Genomic DNA, 21,988 nt, shown 5'->3' with positions numbered 1-21,988 from the left:
GGAAGGAATTAAAAAAAGTGCACCTTTAAAATCTTCGTTCCTTACTGAGGTCTATAAATACAATAAATTTCAAGTGAATCACAGAGTGGAGAAAAATACATAGATTTTTTGTTATTTGTTTTAAAGAAAGCAGAGTGTATATATTCAGCTACAGGGGAGTTATAGGGATGGAGCTTCTCAGTAAAAAAAAGATTAAACTGACTTCCCCTTGCAAGTTCACCTTGACATGAAGAGCAGCTCTGACCCAAACTCTTGGGAGTAGAACAGTCTCACAGGTGTGAGGACTGGGGAGAGGAGATAACTGAGATGTGTGTCTGTAGCTGCATTTTCAGGTTTCTGGTGAAGTGACCCCGAGTTTATTCACTGATCCACTCCTTGACAGCTTTAAATCAGAGAGTATTTTTCTGTTGTTTTTCTTTTCACACACGCAAGCCTCCAGTTCATCCTGATATCCCAGAGAGGAATGTTACAAAGTTTACAGCCCGGGTTTTCAAGTGCAGAGAGTCTAAAGTAAATCAGAGATAAAGGTGTTGCTCTAAGAACCTTTTGCTTCATATGCCCCCCAGGTTAATTGAGCTCTGTATCCTCCGTGGAAAAGACTTGCTGAAAACAGGCTATTTCCTACAAACAGAAACAAAGGAAATTATACAATTAGATCATCGCTATTGCTTTTACTCTTTGAGCCACAGATTTTGTCCTCTCTGCTGTGTCTCCTTAGCCGTGGTAGGAGCTGGAATACGGGTGATTCCAGGGGCAAGGAAGGCTGACATCCCCTCGGAAGCCGCAGTGCCATTTCAGCCCAGTTGCTGAGGGATGCTCGAGCGAGATGTCGTCTGTGTCTTCTCTTTCAAATGACACATTGGTTTGGTCACAGCTCCACCCCCAGGGGCCACAGCCAAAAGTTTGCGAGGTCGTGCTCGCTGTGGCCAGCGAGAGCCCATCAGGAGCTGCACAACTGGCCCATCTCAAAACTAATTCACTGTTTCTTCTTTTCTAGAGGCTCCAAAGCCTCAGTGCCTTCAGCTCATTAACAAATGTGAATTGTTGGCAATAAGGGTGTTTGTCACCTGGAGCGTTTGGGGGAAAACTGGAGGAGTAAGATGGGCATCTGATCTGTGTATGAAACTGCCCTTCAATACCCTTTTTTCAAGCCTCGGTTAGTTAGATTTTATCACAGAGGCACTATGCCCATACATACAGTTATTTCATCTTTGAATTATTTGTGTCTAAGACTGTAGGTTTTTCAGAAGTGAGTTTTGATTTTATGGTGAGTTCAGGGTCAGATTTTGCCTGCACTTACCCTTCTGATGGCAGGGATCTTGTGAAACTGAAGTTCATGGATTTTTACAAGATGGAAGCTAATGGAACTATTTCCAATAAGAAACACAATTTACTCTAAAGACACATTAGCAGCATTATGTTATTTAAACAAATAAAAAAGAGTGAGAACAGCTAATGTGTTGGTATGCTCACTCTCCAAACGATGTGCTCCTAATCAGGACAGCACTGGAAAAATTCCTGGCAGTTCAGTGGGTTTGTGAACTACAGATGGTGCCTTAAGTCTTTTGTCCTGTCATATTTCAGAAGGACAACAAAAGTCTGTAATTGCTGACAGGTTTCACAATTTGGGAGTTCTCTTGTTGCTTTCTGCAGCTTTTGACACTTTCACACTCTAATAACACTTGTAGTACAAGGAACTAATTCTTACTTCTGTTGTAACTGGGAACTTTGTGGATTAGCTGAGTGGGTTTTTCCTTTTCAGCTACCTCTTGCTGTGTTGAGCCCAGAGACACAGGACATGGTATGTGCAGCAGGAGGGCAGCGATTCCTGGTGGATTTTAACCTCTCAGAGCCCGTCCTGGTTTGTGTTTGGGAAGGGATGGGTGAGCAGTGCTGGGCAACAGCACTGACACAGCCCTGTCTGTGGGTGCTTGGGCATATTTACTGCTCCCATTTCCCTATGCTAACATCACTAACCAAGATTCTGGCCATTTGTTATCTCCAGCAATGATTTTTATCTTGTTTATGTATATTTGTGTTCAGAGACTGAGATGGGCTCCCTTCCCCCCAGCTGGGACCCAGGGAGAAGCAAAGCCTGAAGGCTGGGGCACATTTTCCCTGCTGTGTGAGGTGGCAGATACTGGCATTTCTGCATTCTCTTCATACCTGAAACCTTTAAAAAGTATGAGGTTTTATAATTTTCAGTCTGAATTCTGCTTTATTGACTTCTTTATGCCTTGTAAACTGCACAGTTAAAATATATTTGATTATTGTGTGTTACATGGAAACTGTACAAATAAATAAAAGACCTATAAAAGGTGCAAGGACTTATAATGATCTTTTCATCAGATGAATCTGGGCATTGCTGAGCCATGTCTCTCTAGGACTTCTAAAACTGCCTTAGCCTAAAATAACACCTGGAGATGTCGGGAAGTCTCTTTCCAATGACTCCAGAATTCTCAGGCTTTGTGTACTCCAAAGTTCTGGCAGTTAAAAATAGCCTGAAAGTGCCAAAACCTCCTCAAAGACCAAGATATGGTGGTGATGTTCCTTGTTTCTCCTAGAGGTCCACCCTTCTTTTAGCAAGGGCAGCTCAACAGATGTATTTGATGACATTAACTGTGACCTCCTCATTGTTTGCTCTATTCACATAATTATTTTACGGTAGGTGTTTCTAAATATAGTAACTGGATGATGTAAGAAGGTGTGTTCATGGGAACACTGTTGTAGATAACTGAATTTTGCAAAAGAAGTTAAATAATATTTGTATAGTAAAGGACATTTTGCTAATCTCAGGGGGAGGCTTGTAGAGAAAAATTACCTGTGTATTTTAGTGACCTGGGTTATATGAAGAGCAAAGCACCAACCTTTGTTTTCTGGGCGTAGCTGATAAGTTGTGTAATTTTTGCAACAAGGTTTCCAAAACATATTTTAGGAAAGAAAATGGAGACAGGCAGTGGGTAAAACCATACACAGAAGCGAGTGAGTGTATCCAGTCTTACTCTGCCACTGCACACAGCATTCCCTGGTACCTTGAGCCCTCTGTCCCAGCTGGGATGGGCAGAGATGGACAGGGACAGGCAGAGATGGATGGGCAGGAACAGGCAGGGATGGACAGGGACAGACAGGAGTACGATGGGTGGGGATGGAATAGGTAGGGATGGTAAGGAGCAGGCAGGGATGGAAAGGAGCAGGCAGGCGGGGTTGGACAGGGACACGCAGGGATGGACAGGGCTGGAAAGGGTGGGGATGGACAGGACAGACAGGGATGGACTGGGCTGGGACACGTGGCCATGGACAGGGACAGGCAGGGATGGACAGGGACACACAGGGGTGGATAGAGTTGGAAAGGGTGGAGATGGATATGGATGGACAGGGACAGGCAGGGATGGACAGGGATGGAAAGGATGGGGATGGACAGGGGCGCGCAGGGATGGACAGGGCTGGAACAGCTGGGGATGGTCATGGATGGACAGGGACAGGCAGGGATGGACAGCCCCTCACCGGCCTCCACAGGGGCTCCCCAAGCCCTGCAGATCCCGGGGTGCGAGGGAGCTGCCCCGCGCCTGAAAGCGCCTTCACCCAAACCCCAGACACAAACCAAACCACACAGTCCAATAACCCGTCCATGAATCACTTCCAAGCGCAGCACAAAGCGCCGCGGGGGCACGACTCCCTTAGCAATTTATTCCCAACTCTCCTAAGCCGAAGCGCAGCTCCCGGTGTTTTTGGGGGGCCGTGTCCAGCCGCGGGGGCTGCGGGGCCGTTCGAAGCGGGCGCCGGCGGCGCGGGGTGACGCGGGCATCATGTGAGCCCCGCTCGCTCCCGGCGTGCAGCGAGAGCCGCTCGCCCCACCCCGCGCTCCGCGGAGCCGCTCAATAGGGGAAGGGGGAAAAAAAAGGAAAAAAAAAAAAGGAGAGGAGGAAAAAAAAAAGAAATGCGGGAGAGAGCAGGAAAAATAAGACGGGGCGAAACCCGCCCGTAAGGGACAGGTTCTGCTTGGGGCGTACAGACCAAACAGCCTTTTTTTTTTTCTTTTTTTTTTTCTTTTTTCTTTTTTTTTTCTTCCTTCTCGCCGAGAGGATTGAGCCGCCTGGAAACCGCATGTGAAAAGAGCAGCAGCAAGGAGAAGGGAAAACCCCCCCCACAAACAGGAGGAGAGGGAGGAAAAAAATAAAGGGGAGGGGGTTTGGATTGGAACCCCCGCCCCGGTGCGGGAGCAAGGACCGCGGCCGGAGGGCGAGGAGCTGCGGCGGCCGGCGAGGGAAGGCAGAGAGGCGAGCAAGAGACATTTCCCGATCCTCCCCGCCGAGCATTTGGGGAGGTTTCCGCGCCTGGAGCCCGTGCCTTTGGATCTAAAGAGGATTATTCTTTTGCTGGGGGTGGCACCGAAGCTGGAGCCGCTGCCGTGCGTGCGGCGCGGGGGGGGCCATTCCCGCTGCCCGTAGCGGAGCCGGCGGGGCGCGGAGATCCCCGCGGATCGCGGCGCTCCCCCCGGGAAAGGTGCGCCGAGGGGATCGGCGGGGGGCGGGGGAGCAGAGGCAGCTGCAGCTGCCGGGGAGGAGGCCCGAACGAGCGGCAGCAAAGTCATCGCGATCGGCCCCCCCTCGGCCCGCTCCGCGCTCGGCGCTCTCCATGTCTCTGGCTCTGGGCAGCGGCCGCCACAGCAGCGAGTAGGGGGGGAGGAGGAGGAGGAGGAGGAAGAAGAAGGGAGCCCGGGAGTGCCTCCCTCCCTCCCTCCCTCCCCCCGGCAGCCCCGGCCGCCTCCCGTCCCCTCGCCCCGCGTCCCTGCCTTCCCCTCCCCAAGATGGGCTGTTTAGGGAACAGCAAGACGGAGGATCAGCGCAACGAGGAGAAGGCGCAGCGGGAGGCCAACAAGAAGATCGAGAAGCAGCTGCAGAAGGACAAGCAGGTCTATCGGGCCACGCACCGGCTCCTCCTGCTGGGTAAGGGGCCGCGGGCAGCGGGGCCGGCCCGGCCCGAGGCCGCCAGGCCGGCCAGAGCTGCGGCCCTGCCGCGGAGCCGGGGCCGGGGCCGGCTCGGGCACCACCCGGGGCCGCGGGAGGGGCCGGGGCAGGTACGGAGCGGCGGCCCCGGGGCCTGGGGAGGGCGCGGGGGATGCCGCGGGCAGATAAACAGGGCAGGGCAGTGACAGCGGGGCCGGACACCGTTCCCCCCCGGCCGCGGCGCGGGGTGCGGGGGGACGTGCGGGCAGGCCGGGCAGAGCAGGAGGAGGAGGAGGAAGAGGAAGGGAGGAAGCCGGGGAATGGTTTGGGGGAAACGGAGGGAGGATGTGGGTCGGTGTCGGAGGGAAGCGCGGCCGCGCAGGGCCGGGCGGGCTGGGCACGGGCTCGGGCTCGGCCCCGCGCTGGCGCACCAGCGATTGCGGGAGCGCCCGCACCGCCCGGGCCAGGTGCGGCCCCGCTGCCCGGCCCCGTGTGTGTGCTCGGCAGACGAGACACCTTCGGGAGCGCAGGCTGCGGCTCCGCCAGGCTCACAGAGACCGCTATGGGGGAGGGCGAGGAAATGTGTTGTCAGGCTCGTTGTTTCGGCGTGTTTCGGAGCGGCGTGTGCGGAGGGGCCGCAGTTACGAGCCGTATGTTTTGGTCTCCTGTGCACGCTCTGCAGGCTCGGTGTGGAGCTCAGGGTAGGCCGCGCCGAGCTGACTCAGTCCTGGGCTGAAAGAACCCTTCTTGAAGGGAAATTTAAAAAAAGATTTTTTTTTATAGCCTGTGAATTTTTGTTTCACCAGTAAAACCTTTCGAATACTCATTTGAAGGAAGAGACTTAACGTTAATGGGGAGTGACTGGGGCTCCAGCAGCACCTGCAGCACTGAGGAGCCTGCCAGGGCTCCAGCAGAAATCTTTTAACAGCATAATTTGGACTTCAGCTCTTGGGGAATGTCTTGGACTTCCAGATTTCGGGCTGGACATTACGTAGATACATAGAAACCATTTGTCATCAGACGCGTTACTTTCGTAAGAGGCAAAATTTCAGCAAACAGAAACATGATGGGCTTGCCTGGATTTTCTTTCTTTTTTTTTTCCTAAGTTTTGGTGGCTGAAAAGTAGTTTAGATACTTGTAAATAAAATTTGCGTGTTTTTAGTGGTGACAGTAAGGTCATCCTTGTGCCTGAGTTTTAAAGTGGTAGCTCAGCTGTTACAGTTTCTGCCATGAATTGTGGATAGTCTCTAACACAGACTCGCTGGTAGGAAAAAACCCATATAAAAGCTCACATCCCTATTGTTTCCTTTGTAAGACAAGTGAAATAAAAAGCCAAGCACTTTGAATCTTTTCAAATCATATTCAAATAGCAACAGAGAAGAGCTGCTGAATATTCCAGCAGGTTTGTGCCGCTCCTCGCAGGCCCCAGCGCTGGGCACGTGCCTGGGAAGCCTCACGGAATTAATGGAACTCTCCTTGGTGGTGAAGTTAAACGTGTGCCTAATTATTGGGGAGAATATGGCCTTAACGAGCAGCCAAACACAGGCTTGTGTAGATGTAATGCTTCGCTTTGGTTCCCTGGTGTTGTATCCGATCCAGAGAACCCAGGTGTGTCAATACCAAACCGTATGTGTTTATAGCAAATTCAACAACCATCCAGCCCCGTTCTTGGCCTAAGTGAAGTAAAGATTTTGGCTCCCAGTGCTTATAAATAAAAGATGTGACTTAGAGTTACAGCTGAAATTGAGTTGCTAATTATTTTTAAATGGAAATATGACTGTAGCAAATATTGCTGTTCCTGAATAATTCTTAGCTGTGAAGAGGAACCAGTCTCTCTGTCTTAAGACAGTAATTCTTGATCAGTTTTGCCACCTGTGTTTATTGCCTGGTGCAATCTGCCTGGAGAGACAGAAGGGTGTGTGTTACAGAATAGTAGTTTAGGGGAGAAGTGGTGCTTGCATGGAGAGTTGTGGATGAAAACTGCTCTCTAAATGCTTAGAAAACATCAGGGAGCAAGGAGAGGAAAAAGGAGTAAGGTTCTGGTATTAAAGTGGCAAAACATGCAAGCAGGCTTTATGGAGAGCAGAGCAGGACTATGGGGAATTTACGAGGGAGAAGGAAAGGAAGGGAGAAAGCAAGGGGGGAACACGTTTGTCAGAAAATGAACTTTGAAATATAGCTGCTAAAATACAGTTTTGAACATGAGGCTCAAAATGGAGGCTTGTGCTGTCAGTGTGTGCGAGCAGAGGCCTGACATCCTATAAATACAAACTGTACCTCCCTGCCCGTTCTGCCACAGATGTACAGTTCCTGTTGTCGAGACACAGGCTAATGTGAGCAGCAAACAAGCAGCCGGGAGATGCTAAGGGGAATCTTTCTAAATTTTGCCAGGTTGTGATACTACTCTTGCAGAAATATGTTTGCTTTATATAGAAAGCTGCCGGTCTGGCAGCGTGGAGCAGCTCAATTAAATGCTGCTGTTGGAGCTGTGCAGCGTGCATGGCAAGGCGGGTACTCCAGGCAGATGGGCTGCCCTGTGCACTGGCATCCGAGCAGCTCAGCAGAAATAGCATCCATCCACTTATGGAAACTGGAGTAAAGTGTATGGGGGGGTTCTGTGCTGCAGGTACAGGGGGAAGGCAGGGCAGAGCTCTGGGGGGATCTTTGGAGGAGGCAGCCACGAAGGGGGCTTTGAGTCTCATCCTGTTACAGGGTTGTAGGGAGGGTGGGTGGTTGCTTACAAGACACAAATAAGAGAAGGAGGTTTTTGTAGCTTTGTGGGTGGAGGCTTAAAGGGATGCCTTCCTTTTTCAGATGTGAGTATCCACGTATTTTACTTCTTGTGATTTAAATTACAGTCTTTGGCTGGGGGATTATAAACTACAGCCACACTTAAGTACTTTAAGGATCTAACAAAAATGCTTCAGTTTAACAGGGACTTCAGTCAGTCTTTCCCTATGTCAGATAGCAGCGACAAGGCTTTGACACACCCTGTCTTCTTCCCTGTAAAATGTTGTCCTTTTTCTTTCCAAATACTGCGATCTGCTTTTAACGTTGACACTGGAAAAACGGACAGTGAAATGATCCAAGATTCAGATCTGACACATGACTTGAGCCGGGCATTTATTTTTAGCTACAACTGAAGTTTCCAGTGGCAATTATTTCTTTCACTTTTCACTCTTGCACTGTAGAAAACCAACTTTCTTGATTTTACCCCGGAATAAAAATTCTAGTGTGTCCCTTAATCACTCATGCTTCCTTCTGAAATTGATTTACTTTCATTTTCTAGGTGCTGGTGAATCCGGTAAAAGCACAATAGTCAAACAGATGAGGATCTTGCACGTGAATGGATTTAATGCTGAGTAAGTGCATTTGCTTTTTCACTTTACAACGTACCTTCCTCCTGTGCACCACACAGAGTCACTGCTGCTGCTTTATAGCTTGGGGGGTTTTCTTCTTGCTGCTCTCCCACTGTCTCTACAATTTGGATGTGTATTTTTAGATTAGATTAATAGACATTAAGTTGAAGAAGTCAGGCACCAGTCGTAAGTCAGATCTAGCAGTATAAAATTACTTATATCAAGGCATAGCTGATTTGATCAAGGCTTAAGTTTGGTGTGTTTGTTAACTGCAGTTTCTTTCACAACATGGCTGACACTGATTTACCTCAGCTATAGCACATTGGTTCATACTGCTGTAAACATGCCTTGTGTCAGAGGACAAAATGAGTGCAATTTTCTTTATTTACAGCAAGTAAGGCTTTAGTTTCTGCCTCCTCACAAAGTGAAACTGTACTATGAATTTTGGGGATTCTGTTGTGTTTGCTTGTGTTAAATTATGTTTCTAAAAGCTTTTATTTTTACGCTTAATGTCTGTTTAGTTATTTGATAGTTGTGAAGAGGAGAATGGCATTAAGATAGGAAAAATGAATTACCCGTTTTTTTTCGTCTCAGAAGGATTTGTTTGCTAACTTTTTGTCTAACCTTGCTAGACAGTAGGAAGAGGTTCTTCTACATGTTAGTTTATGCTTGCAAGCATCTGTGTGTGTATCCCCAAACCTGCTAAATTAATTCTAATTGAATCAAGGTGTTGACATTTCAAAGCTTATTCTCTCTGTTCAGTTTTAATTATTTTTTTTTATATTTTTGGCTTGGTCTTGCTCATTGTCAAACATAGCAGTTTTGTTCTGTCATCCTCTAGCTTTTAGTGGTATCATCTATTTTGCTAATCCTGCCTTTTTGGGAAGATTAAGCTTTCACTTGTCTTCCAGTAGTTAATTATTGAGTAGGAATGTCTGAGTTAAAAGTTTAGCTGAGGAGCCTGGACGATACTTCTTCCTAATCACCAAATGCTAGTTCAGGATAAGGTACACAGTCTTTTAAATGAAAGTTCAAACTGATTCATAATAAATTACATTCTGTGCTACATGTTTTTAGCTCCTCTTTAAGGGGAATATTTGCTTTTTCCAAAACAACTTTTTATAAGTGCCTAGTCCTGCATCCTGTTACTGCTGAGTTGTCTGTGTCATTTTGGCTGCTCTTGTTACTAAAGACCCGTTAAAAGACTTGTGTGACTTAAAGGATTTGCATGAGTTGAGTTGGTTGTAGCAGCTTTCAGCGTCGGGTGCTAAGTGAAAAGTGAATGAAAGTGGCACTGGAGGATCCCTGATACCTTTGAAAGTGTCAATCTGTTTAACCAACACAGTTCTGAGTTTTGTAAGCACACGGATGCTCTTGAGGAGATAACGCTGCTGGGTAATGAATGGTGTGTTATGTAGGTAGATAACCTTCTGCGCCCTGCCAGCAGCACCCCAAATTTGTATGAGCCCCAGAGCCCCCTCCCACAAAGGCTGCAGGGCTGGGTTGGGTGGGATGGGATGGGCTTGCAGCAGGGTGTGTTCCTCCAGTGTCTCTCCGTGCGCGGTGGGTTCGGGCAGAGCCGAGCGCGGCGCTGGAATCCAGGGCAACATGGAAGTTTGGCCTCAGGAGGCTCTGCTGGCTCTGCCTTCTCAGAGCAGGGGCTTTGGGTTACGGAGCAGCCCTGTGCCAGCACAGCCCTGCTGCCAATCATGGAGTGTATCCACGTGGGAATGGCAAGGAAGGTCCTTGCAGCTCAGGAGCCGTGGATTGGCCACCCTCCCCTGGCATTTGGTCCTTTGTGCTTGGCCTGTGGTGGGTTGTACATATTGGAACGTTGAGGTGCATAAAAATCAAATAAAGAAGTGGTGTATTTGTAACGTTCAAGAATTAAGTTATAATGCATCATTTTAGGTTTCTGTTGCCAAAAACAATCAGTAGATCATAACATGCACTTTACAGGAGGGAGAAGGCTGTTTTCCAGTGTTCTAAAAGTACAAGAAGTAAGTTATAATACATCATTTTAGGTTTCTATTGCCAAAAATAATCAGCAGATCATAACATACACTTCACAGGGGGGAGAAGGCTGTTTTCCAGTGTTTTGAAATCCTTGCAAGTTACACATATGTCCTTAAGTACCTTGTATTTTCTTCCAAGAAACTCACTGCTCCCTATGTCGGCCTGCTTTCCCTGTTACCCTTTTGCTGCATTCAGTCCCCTTCTGTCCTGCTTACCTTGTGGAAAAAGGATGTGGGATTCAGCTAATGAGAGAGATAGCATGAAGGGTTTTTTTGGAAGGGCAGGAAAAGTAAAGCCTGAGTTCTCTTGATGTCCTGATCAATCATTCTGGAGCATAAACATGTTTGCATACAACAGCACAGCTGATGCCATGAATAACAGCAGAGTGTTGGTGAAAACTGTACTGTGCTGGATGTGAGGAGACTTTTTTAATGTTGGTGTAATGGACATAATTGTAGTTTTGAATTATTCCTGTTGGAACAGCTTATTCATGTGCCTTGAGAGAAGTCCAGTTTGAAGTCCTGTCTAAAACTTGTTTGGTTTGGTTGTCCTGTGACAACTGATGTTCATGGTAGGAAGAGGAGACCTGTTAGGAAAAATGTGCTACTAACAAAGGAATCCAAGTTTTTATTTAGTGTTACTCAAATGCTCTTCTTTGAGGTGACTTAATGGGATACCCAGTGCTTAAAATTCTGGCCCACTTTGTGAGTGTGAGGGAATTTTACTTGTTTTGGTTTTAGGATTCTTCCCCTAAATAGTTGAAGGGACAGCTGTCCTGTGCATTTAGGTGAATTGCTGTAGCATTTGGCAAGGTGAAATCTATGTAGTTCTACAAAACTAGAATTTCCTCTGGGACTCCAATCCTCAATCTCTTTAGCTAATTAATTATTTGAGGAACTGTGTGGAATCAAGTGCTCCAGGTAATTAATGTGCTGAATAGTTAAAGCTAAATTGAATGTGAAGGTGGTTAAAGTTCTAGGCAAGTTAACTACAGCAAAGACTGTTGAATTTTTTTCCATGTTCCTTTCATCAGCTGTAGTTGAGTTAGAGGCAGAAGTGTATTCCTTATTGTTTTCCTGTTGGGAAGGTGATGTGTGGGAATTGCCAGCACTGTGGTGTTGGTGAGTGGAGTGGAATGTTGGAGGGGCAGGGCACACTCTGCAGCACAGGCTCTGCTGCATGGGGTGCTCTGGAAGGGCTTAACCTGCTTCCAGCTCCTGCAGAAAGGCTTCAGGTGGCTGTGCTGGCATCTCCCTACAGCAATTCCATGAATAATGGGAGTGTGGCTTCCCCACTGTATTCCTCCAGTGTTCCCAACCTTTACCATGGAAGAGCTGCCTTCAAGCGTAATGAAGACACCATATCAACCAAATCTTCTGCTCTTTGCATTGCTGCCAACAGCAGAGACCCTTGTGATGCAGAAAGGGTTTAAATTTGGCTTTTAATAGCAGGAAACCTGTGACTTCCCTTCCTTTCCTTTCCTCCCTCCTCTGCACTTCAGCTGTCTTTTCATGGGGCTGTTCCAGAGGAGTAAGGTCTGTGCTCCTGGGCTTTGTGAGCATCCACGGATAAAGTGGAGCTGAAATCTCCTCTTTCTGGCTGTGCACAAGTTCAGATGACAATCCTTATGACCAGGAAAGGACTAAAAATGGGAAAGGGAGGACAGGAGGAGTAAGGAATGTAGTAGGAAGAATTAAACGTGTTGCTCAGGCTGAAGAGGAAAAAACCCACGGAAAATAGTTGGTATCTCGAGGCAGGGGGTTCTTTGCTTCTCTGATGGCTTTTCACCTAATTTTAATTTTTTTAAGCCCTCTTTCCCCTCAGTGATCACTGTGGCTTTGGCTGACAGACTCTGAGGAGAGGGTCATTGTCATGGGCACTTTTAGAAAGCGGGAATTGGCACAGGCAATAGACAATTCTGAAGTGTCATGGGAAAAACTGGGACAAGCAGAAAGACTTAAATAGAAATAAATGCTCGAAATGTGACTTACGAAATCCACTACAAAGATTGACAAATAAGGGGAATGTGCCTTTGTGATCAGCAAGTTTGGGTAGTGTTCAGGATTCAGGAAGTCTTGAGGTTATAGGGAATTTCAGGTTGTGCTTCTCAGCCTCAATTTCCCAAAAGATGTTTCCCAAATGATGATGTTGACACTTTCTTAAACGTTTATGTTGAAGTGTTGAGGAGAGGTTTGTGTGTTTATCAAATCTGTTGAAGGTGGCAGAAGCAGAGCTGAATAGCTTCAATTTCAGGCATTAGATGATAAGTGTATTTGCATTTCTCTTGTACTTTTAAAAATTACTTTCTCTTGGTAGGAAAGTTAAGAAAGCCAAGTCACCCTCCTATAAGTTTCAAACATTTTTCTCTCCTAGATTTAGTAGTTTGTGGGGAAGGAAAAGTAGCCATTCTAACATTTTCTTCATACATGTTGAACTGCATTGCCATTATTATTTCACATAAACCAAGTAAATGATATTATAGAGACACTTCAGTCAGTGTCAGTCTCTCTTGTGACTAACTTTGGCCTTGGGAACTTTACTCTTCTGCTGTCTAATCCTGTGGGGCTTTTCTAACTTTGCTCTTTCTATTCATGTGATTTCATGGAAGGCAAGTTAATGTTGTTGGTGAGGAAAAAGTGTGTTTGTAACTAAGTCTTTGTGTACACAAACATTATTGCTCCATTTGAACAGTTTGTTTACATTTGTGTGTCAATCCTGTACATTTGTGTATTTCTGTTTGTTACACATTTGTGTATTTCTAGGATGGTCCTGTCAGTTTCTTGTCAAGAAACAAACAGACTTTATTGTGTTTTACTTGACTGGCAACAAGAGGGTTTTTTTTTGTGGTGTTTGAACAACATTGAAATTTGGAATTATATGAAATGTTTATACAAGTTAAATAAAAGTTCCATCAACTTGAAAAAAAAAGAGAGGTAATATCTGCTGATGTTACACCTAAGCAAAAAAGAATTTCCTTTATTGTTAGGATGTTTAGTGTTTACGTGCTTGAAATTGTCTTTTGTTTGGAAATACTTTTATTTCTACAAAGGGGAAAACTCTGTTCTGTGAAAGAGTAAATCTGAACTCAATGAAGCAGCATTAATATTTTGTTAACATTAAAAAAAAAAGAAAAGACTTTTCAGTTTGGGTTTTTTTTCCTAAGTTTCTTCTGGGGCCTTTCCCTAAGATATAAAACATTTTCCATTAGGAACATGTGCAAGTGGTTTGCATTTAGGTCTCCTACTCAGGTGTGATTTTTTTAATACTGTGAGTTTCAGAAAATTCTCAGGGTTTATAATGCCTGCCCTGGGCCTTATTTGGCAAGGGCTGTTAACAGACTGTGGCACTGAATATTCCAGTAGTCAGTGGGTAACTCCTTTACCTTTCTTAAATCACGCCATTAAAGTATTTCCATGTGCAAGTGAAGGGTGAAAAATGATGTTATTGATGTTCCTGAAAGTATTACAGAAAAGCATCCTAAAAAAGTTTAAGGGTCTGGTTGGTTTGATCTGGTTTTTGATGCTCGTGGGAGGCTCAGACAAACCATCAGTGCAGAGGTGACAGCACAGAGTTGAAAGCAAGCACTGACTTTCATTTTTACATTGTGCTTTATTTTCAAGTTTATTTTCTTTTGTGTTTGCTTTCTCAAGAAGCTGTTACTTGGGTAAAAGAAGGAATGTGGGAATTGAACATAAAAATTTCTTTATTTTGATAATTTCATGGGAAACATCATGTTGCTCATAGCAAAACGTGCATTTACTGGTTGGGAAATGTTGAATTCTAGAAAAGCAGTATTTAAACTACCAGTTTTATGTTCTTGCATATTGAGAGCTCCCTGTCCTCTGAATTACTGTTCCTGGCCTTGCAGCTTGACATTTGTGCTTTCAGTTAAATATTTCAGTGTTCTGATTAATAAAAAAACAAGAAACCACCACCACCAAAAAAACCCCCAGGAGTAAACTCATCCCTTGAGCTAAATTTGCATATGTTGCAGACATGACTTGGCATGTAAAGGGACTGGCCAAAAATATGCCAGTAGTTTTATTTGTTTTGAGGTTTAAATTTCACAAAAGCTTTTTAAGTGTGCAGCTCTCAACCCAGCAGAAAGCTTTGTATTGGAGTTGTGGAGAGCTGGGAGAGCAATAACTGTGAATAGCGGGATGAGCCTGAGTGATGTAATCTGAGAAGCAAAAGGGACAGACAGAGGAGAGCTTAAGACTTAACTCTGTGGAAAACGTTGTGAATGGCTCTGGGAGCATTTTGACTTTCGAGGGTAGATGTGGGATTTTACCCATTAGTTTTGGTAAAAATCAAACAAAAGAAAATAAATGCCTTTTTTTGGGAGAATTTACACATTTCCTTTTACTTTCCCAAAGCAGCAAATAAGCTGGTTAGTGGGTGGCTTAGAGTTTCTGGGAGTTGTTCTGTCACAGGGATCTTTTCTGAAAGTCCCTCCCAGTCCCCTCCAGTGTCTGCAGCTCCTCTGTGGGATCTGGAGCTTTCCCAGTGTGTCCTGTTTCCTCCAGTCCCTGGCCCTGGTGTTCCCTCCAGTGCTGATCCCTAAATATTCCTGCATCATCCAGCCCTTTATTTGCCTTTTTCTGCTTTTCCTGCTACCTGGGCAAAGCCAGCTGGTGGAGATCTGCATGAACTCTTCCTGCTTTTCTTCACTGGAGCAGCTAATTTTGGTCCTTCTTCTACTCAGTCTCCGATTTTCATCTCTGGAAATTAATTTCTGCAACACCAACCCTTCTTCAAGTTTGGTTGGACAACAGCATCTGAAATAGAGTGAGACACAGAAAAGAGCTAAAAAAAGTCTTCCTCAATTCACTCCTAATATTTTTAAAAATGTTCTTACTCTGCTCCCATTTCTTTCAAGTTGATGGAAGTTGCATAAACATTTTCCATAAACTTTGACTCTGCACATTTGTGAGTTAAAGTGGAAGTGGTGTGTTTTTCCACATTTTCTTATCTTAAGCAAACATCTACTACTATAACCCAGCGTATCATGTTCTCTTTAACTTGTTATTTAATAAATCACAAACTATATTAATGCTGCAAAAAAACCTTAAAGTAACCTAAAAAATACAGCTCTCTGTGGAGAATATTAAATATCTATATGTATATTCCACACTTCAGTGTCCTTTGTGAAAAAATTGCAGTTTTTTCAGGTTTTCACCAGCTCTTCTCAATAATGAGATGTGCAGAGTGGTTGCCTTTTTTCTAGCCAGTGGTACAGAATCAGTGCTTTGTGAAGAATGTTTTTCTGTAGTATCTCACTGTGTTTCTTATTTCTCATTTATTTTGAATGGGCAGACTGGGCAGTGCTCTGCTTTTTTTTCCAGTAAAAAGTATTTAACTGATTTATTTATTTATTTGTTACTTTCTATATTAACAGAATTCTGCCTATCATCCTAAGCTCATGGAAATTACCTTTTTGGCATTAAAGGGATACCTTCCCATCACTGCAATCCCTGAAGGTTTCCCTTATTCCATGAAATACTTATATTTTATCTTGCACCAATCATTCCATTTTTTTCAATTTCATTATGTTAAAACCTCATGTTTTTGTCCCATAAGATAAAACTTATTATTAATAAATATCTGTGCCTTTCTCTGCTCCTTCAAGCAATCCAGATATGAGTGTGGCTTCTTGTTCCTGTTTCCTTGGGTTTCTCCTGGGCTGGGGGAGCAGGTTTGGGGGTCCTGAGGCATTTTCTAGAAGTGCAAACACTCCTCTTGTTCCAGTTTTCTGAGCATCCTTCCCAGGCATCTCTGAGATCAAGGCAGGCAGAGCTGATGCTTTGCAGTATAATCCAGCAGGCAAATCTGTCTCTGTCTTTAGTTTTAGGTATATCTTAAATTTACAGGGTTGCCCAGGTCCCATCTCTGATGAAGAGTTGAGGTGCAGAAATTGTGGAGTTTAATCTTGGTCGTTCAAAACCCTCAAGTTGAAATGAAGGAAATTCCACTGAGAGTTTTGGGGTTTTTAATATAACTAGATAATGAAAATAATAAGCCCAGCATTTACTTGGACAATTGAACCTTGAGTTAATAGTAAATGCAAGTATTTAGGATACAGTACAAAGGAGCTGCATTTTTAGTAGTTATTTCTACAACTGTACTCCAGTGTAAACCTGCAGTTAATTAGAATTACTTGTTTACTGCTGAGCTTCCTGACTCAAACAGCAACACATTGAGGTGTTTCTGACAGCTAAGGGGCAAAATTACCCACTTTTTGAGTAAATGTAGCAGTGGAATATCTGAATGAGATGTTTTATTTTTAGGTGCTCACTATTACAAGAGTACAGAAAAGCCTGTGACCCTCTCTGAGCTACCTGTTGCTGTCTGAGTCTCCACAGGGCGATTTAATAACTCATTGTGTGGCATTGGAAAATAATTATCTGTCCCAGCTGCACCCTGGTGGCCTCCCAGGAGTGGAGGGTGAGCTAAAGGAGCAGGCAGAGGAGTGCAGGGATTCCTTCTGGGCGTTGGTGCAGCCCCAGGAGATCCCACACTGAGCCCTGAGTGGCACCTGCACAGCTGGCTGGGGATTTGCTGCTGCCTCCTGAATCACTGCCACTTAAACACTCTCCTCTTGTCTGTAGTCTCTGTGCTCACACAGGCTTTGCTTCTTTTCAGGTTAAAACACTTTTATTCTGACAGTACAGTTATCTGTGTAATATAAATGTTCATATTAATTAGAAACTGTTGCAAGGAAATGGGTGTCTGAAGTAAATGTCTTCCTTAAGTCCAAGGCCACACCTTGAGTGTTGTGTTCAGTTCTGGGCCCCTCAGTTCAGGAAAGAGATTGAGGGGCTGGAGCGGGGCCAGAGAAGAGCAACGAGGCTGGAGAAGGGACTGGAGCACAAGTGCTGTGGGGAGAGGCTGAGGGAGCTGGGGGTGTTTAGCCTGGAGAAGAGGAGGCTCAGAGGTGACCTCAGCACTGTCTGGAACTGCCTGAAGGGAAGTTCTGGCCAGGTGGGGGTTGGTCTCTTCTCCCAGGCACTCAGCAATAGGACAAGGGGGCACGATGGGCTCAAGCTCTGCCAGGGGAAATTGAAGTTGGAGAGCAGAAAAAATTCTTTGCAGAGAGAGTGCTCAGGCTTTGGAATGGGCTGCCCAGAGAGGGGGTGGATTCCCCATCCCTGGAGGTTTTTCAGCTGAGATTGGCTGTGGCCCTGAGTGCCATGATCTGGTAAAGGGACTGGAGTTGGACCAAGGGTTGGACTTGCTGATCTCGGAGGTCTTTTCCAACCCAATCCATTCTAAGATTCTATGATAAGTCTGTAATAACAAAGGATGCCTTACTTGTATCTTGCTTGATTTTTATTTTAGTTTAATATAGATAAAAATGTGTAGTGGGACACTTAGCACAGTTCCTTCAGGAGACTCTGTGTAATGCCTATTTTAACTTAAAGTAAATTTTACTTTAGCTAAATTTGGTTTAATGTGGCATTACTGTGGAAAAGCTAAAATAGTTGGTTTCATAAATTTTAATGTAATTCCATAACAGTGATTGGCATAGCTTCACATATTTTGTGTTGCTTTTAACAGGTTAAGACCATTTGAGAAAAATATGAAAACTTAACAGCTGTAACAACTTTTTAATAAGCAAAAGATAGCAATCATAGGAACACAGCCATTTGCTGAAAAGATCTTACTGAATACCTTTAGTTTTTTTGTTTTTCTGGAATGAGACTGTAATCACAGCACTGCATTATTCATGGAAAAAACTATGAGTACAATGCAAAGCTGAGGAAGATTATTTTTAATTTAAATGAGAGAGAAAACTGGAAGGAGAAAGGCTCAGTTGAGAACTTGGGGTTCTTGGGAGAGCTGAAAACACTCAGGTTCCATCTATCCAAGAGCCCCAGGTCCGTGCTCAGCTCAGGCAGAGCTTCCCCTGTGCTGCACTTTCTGCACTTTGAGCTGTTTGACAAAACATCTGCAGAGCTGTGTCAGTACAATTGCAAGTTTTCTAGTACTCTGTCTCAGTGTGTTTTGCAGCAAGCACATTACACAACTTTCTGGGAGATTTGCTTCATGGAGCTGTTTGGGGGGTTGAGTTGTTAAATTTCTGTGGTGTGGGAAGTTGCTGGATTTTCAGTTCTGGTGCTTGAAGCACACTGAAATAGATTCCTGGAAACTGGATGCAGCCTTTTGGCATGTCAAAATGATGGAGGGTTTTCCAACCTAGTTGCTCTTAAGAACACATTCTGCTTATGCTGAACATTGTAGATAAAAACACATCCCATAACTTACACAAAGAACACTTAAAAATCTGAAATGTAACTCTTTTGCCTTTTAGTTTTTTAGAGTTGGAACTGTGTCACTGGATTTAAATTTCTCCAAAGTTTTGGGACCTTGGGATGCTCGGAGCTGCCTCTGTTTGGCTTTCACTTAATTGGACAGTCTTCACTTTATGTAATTGCATCTTATGCAATCATATGTTTACTTTCCTTATGTTTATCATCGAAGAACTTCATAGCACTGGCACCTCAGTATCTTTTTTACACCACTGGAAAATAAGGGGAAAGAAATAAGTAAAATAGACCAAGTTTAGTAAAACATTTCTGAATTTTTTGTGTGATTATAGGGAGTTAGAAAAAACACTTTGGAATTGTGTAGGCAGCACTGTCTGGCTTTTCCCCTCACAGGTTTATTCATAATGAATAAATTTTAAAAATATACTTTTCTTTGGAATTAACTGGACCTCTATTTTTTAATTGAAATGAATAGATTTCATTCTGATAATTCCATGCAATGTGAAAACTAATTTGTTTCACTTAATTTTTAATAGTATTGTTTGGACACAGATTTTTCTTTTTTTTTACCAAATGCAAAAAGTAAAATTATACATAGTTATGTAGAGAAAGCAGAAATATTCTTTATGTTTTTATTCCTTACCAAAGAAAGTATGTTTCCATCCTGCATAATGCTGCAAAAAGGAAAGGAAGTTTAGGATTTGTTAGAAGGATAAATATCAGGATCAGCTCTTAGAATATGGACATTCTCAAGAAATAATGGACAAGAATCCCAAAGTATTTTCTGTGATACTCTATGGGAAATGGCAATGTTAATTTATTTATAATTCTTAGAAAAAGGGGGGGAAATTTTATTGCTTGAAGTAAGAGATTGCCCAGATGCTTGGCATCAAATACAAGCATTTTAATTTATTATTGTTATTATTATTATTATTCCTTACTCTTGTTTCTTGCAACAAGGGTGTATAGAAAGGAGATCCTTAAAGTTCAGCTTGGCTTCACATGTGGTGAGATCTCGCTGAATGAACCTGTGCTTTTTGCAAAGATCAGAGGTCTGATTGATAAATCACCTGTTTCAGTATTTGATGTAATATCACATCATATTTTGATCTTAAAAATTGCCTTGTGTGACATTAGCAGTGCCAGCGTTACAGGAATATCCAAACTGCCTTGCTGATGGATCTCTTGGTGCAGGGGTAGCTCTGGAAAGGCTCCAGGTCGTTACAGAACCATCCTTGGATTGCTGGCCCAATCCCACTTGAAGCCCCTCTGCCCAAACTGGCTGTGCAGTTATTACTGGGTGACTTTTTGGGTGTGATCTGAGTAACCTGTTTGAGTTGTATTTCAAAAATTTGCTTTAATACAGGTGAATGTGAGACAGTCCCACAGGAGTCAGAAGGGAGATTGTATCTGTAACATTGGGAAAGGACTTGAAAGGCAAATAGTTAATTAACCCTGTCTGGTTTGGGATTTTTGGTGGCAAAAAGACAAATGTGGGCTTGGATGCTTAAAAAAAGGGAAAGTGAAACATAAGTAACAGAGGGGACTTCCAAAACTGATAGGAGTGTTATTAAAATAGTGTATTCTGAGCTGGTGTCTCCACTTCAAGAAGGATGTGGAATTGCTGGGAAGAACTTAAAAGGAAGTTGACAGGAGTTGTCCAGGATTCAGTGGGGTGTGCAGGGCTCAGGGGTGGGGTGTGCAGGGCTCAGGGGTGGGGTGTGCAGGGCTCAGGGCTGGGGTGTGCAGGGCTCAGGGGTGGGGTGTGCAGGGCTCAGGGGTGGGTGTGCAGAACTCAGAAGTTGGATGTGCAGACGTGGTTTCATGGATGTGTAGAGATGGTGCTGTGCAAGAACGATACCTAAAAGTGAAGGCAGGGGGGCTTTAGTGATACTTTAGCTGAAATAATTTGCTGGGGATGAGGGAGCTTCATTTAAGCAATCTTAGGGAGATACAGGTTTATTTTAAAACCATATTGCAATCCACCTTCTAAGGATTCAACTTCCCTGATGCGTGGGCCTCCCTCTGGCCCTGGGAAGCACAAAGCCTGAGCACCCACTGCCTGTGCAGCTGGAGGCTTCTTTTCCTGGTTTTAGCCCCCTGAACGTTACTGTGGTGTGTGCCATTCTGTGTTGGGCTGTGAAGCCTTGAAGCCCTTCAGTCCTGTGTCTGCCTGCAGGCTCACAGAGGTGGGGGTTCACTTTCACTTTTGCCTTTTTCCCCTTAGGTAATTTGCTACTTGTGTTTTGTCACTGTTTTCGCTTCCTTCTGAAGCATCAGGGATTGGGCCGGGTCTGAGGTGATGTCAGAAGATCCCCTTTTGTGCCAGACTGGTTGATTGTTACTCATGTGATGTAGATAAAGTTAGCTGAAGAGCTTGACCCAAGAAAGAAACTCACAGGAACTGCCAGGCATGTTTCCATCCTCCGCTGCATGAGGCTTTCTTGATCTCCCTCACTTATTGGGACAGACTTTTTGTAAGCAGTTCAGAAGTCTTGGGTGCTCCATCTCATCTCATTTCAAATTGTGACCTTCAGGAATAATTGTTTGATTTGAAATTTCTTTGTGATACCAAAGAATGTGGACAAGCACAGTGGCTCATGTTGCACTGAAAGGCAGACTGAAGTATTCAGCTGTCCTCTCTGGCCCAAGATTCTTCAAAATGCTGTCTGTGTTACCTGACTGTTCCTTGCTGTACCAGACTGTAAGCCCAGGTAAAAGCTCTGCCTCTGAAATCTGTCCTGTAGAGACAGACATGGGTGTGCCTGAGGAGGTCCTGGCTGGATTTAGTGCTACTCTGTGATGATGGGTGTCTGTACTTTGAGAGAAATAGCAAAATTTCCCCTTAGTGTGGGTAATTCCAGTGGGTGTAGTTGTGAGTGCATTAATGAACCCAAATCCAGTGCTCTTCAATTCCATTCATCCTGGGCCTTACCTCTCTCTCTGGTGCGGCTCACGAGTTGCCAGGCAACCTCAACAGCAGTTCTGCACAACCAGCAGCATCTTAAAAAAAAAAAAAAGAAGTGAGTAGTTGTTGCTGAAAATAAGATGCCTTCTGATGACATGAATGAAGAGAATTACGAGAGGAGGAAGTGGGGAGTGGTGAGTTGGGAGCTGATGTTCCGAAAAAGCGACTAATACTGAGCACTTAAGTGGCGCTTTTTCTTTTCCAGGCGCTAATCAAGCGATCTCAGATTATTGAATAAAGACTATTTTTTTCCTTTCGGTGAGTGAAGCACAGTTATGTTTATGCTTCAAAGAGCAGAGGGCAGGTTTCAGTCCCAAGAGTGCAGGAGCCAGTTTAGTACCTGTATTTCTCTCTGACCTCTGTGGACTCCCTGTGTTTCTAGTTGAATGGCAGATTAACTGGAGGGGTTTGGAAGATTTTATTTTGGGTGTT

General features: G+C 44.5%; 1 protein-coding gene across 2 annotated transcripts in view; it reads left to right on the top strand.

Annotated features, from left to right (window-relative positions):
• The window catches only part of GNAS (GNAS complex locus), a 136,006-nt gene that overhangs the window by 46,144 nt on the left and 67,874 nt on the right, over positions 1–21,988 (top strand). Inside the window, exons 1-2 of one of the 2 annotated variants that reach the window (XM_071573084.1) lie at positions 3,844–4,946; positions 8,236–8,308. In XM_071573084.1, coding sequence (XP_071429185.1) covers positions 4,808–4,946; positions 8,236–8,308 — 212 coding nt within the window. In that variant the 5' untranslated portion in view covers positions 3,844–4,807. Of the gene's footprint in view, positions 1–3,843; positions 4,947–8,235; positions 8,309–21,988 lie in introns of those variants that run through there. The other variant, XM_071573083.1, reaches the window with a different exon arrangement.

Source organism: Pithys albifrons, chromosome 18 (genome assembly GCF_047495875.1).
Source record: "Pithys albifrons albifrons isolate INPA30051 chromosome 18, PitAlb_v1, whole genome shotgun sequence".
Lineage (NCBI taxonomy): Eukaryota > Metazoa > Chordata > Aves > Passeriformes > Thamnophilidae > Pithys > Pithys albifrons.
This window is presented reverse-complemented; position numbering and strand designations above follow the sequence as displayed.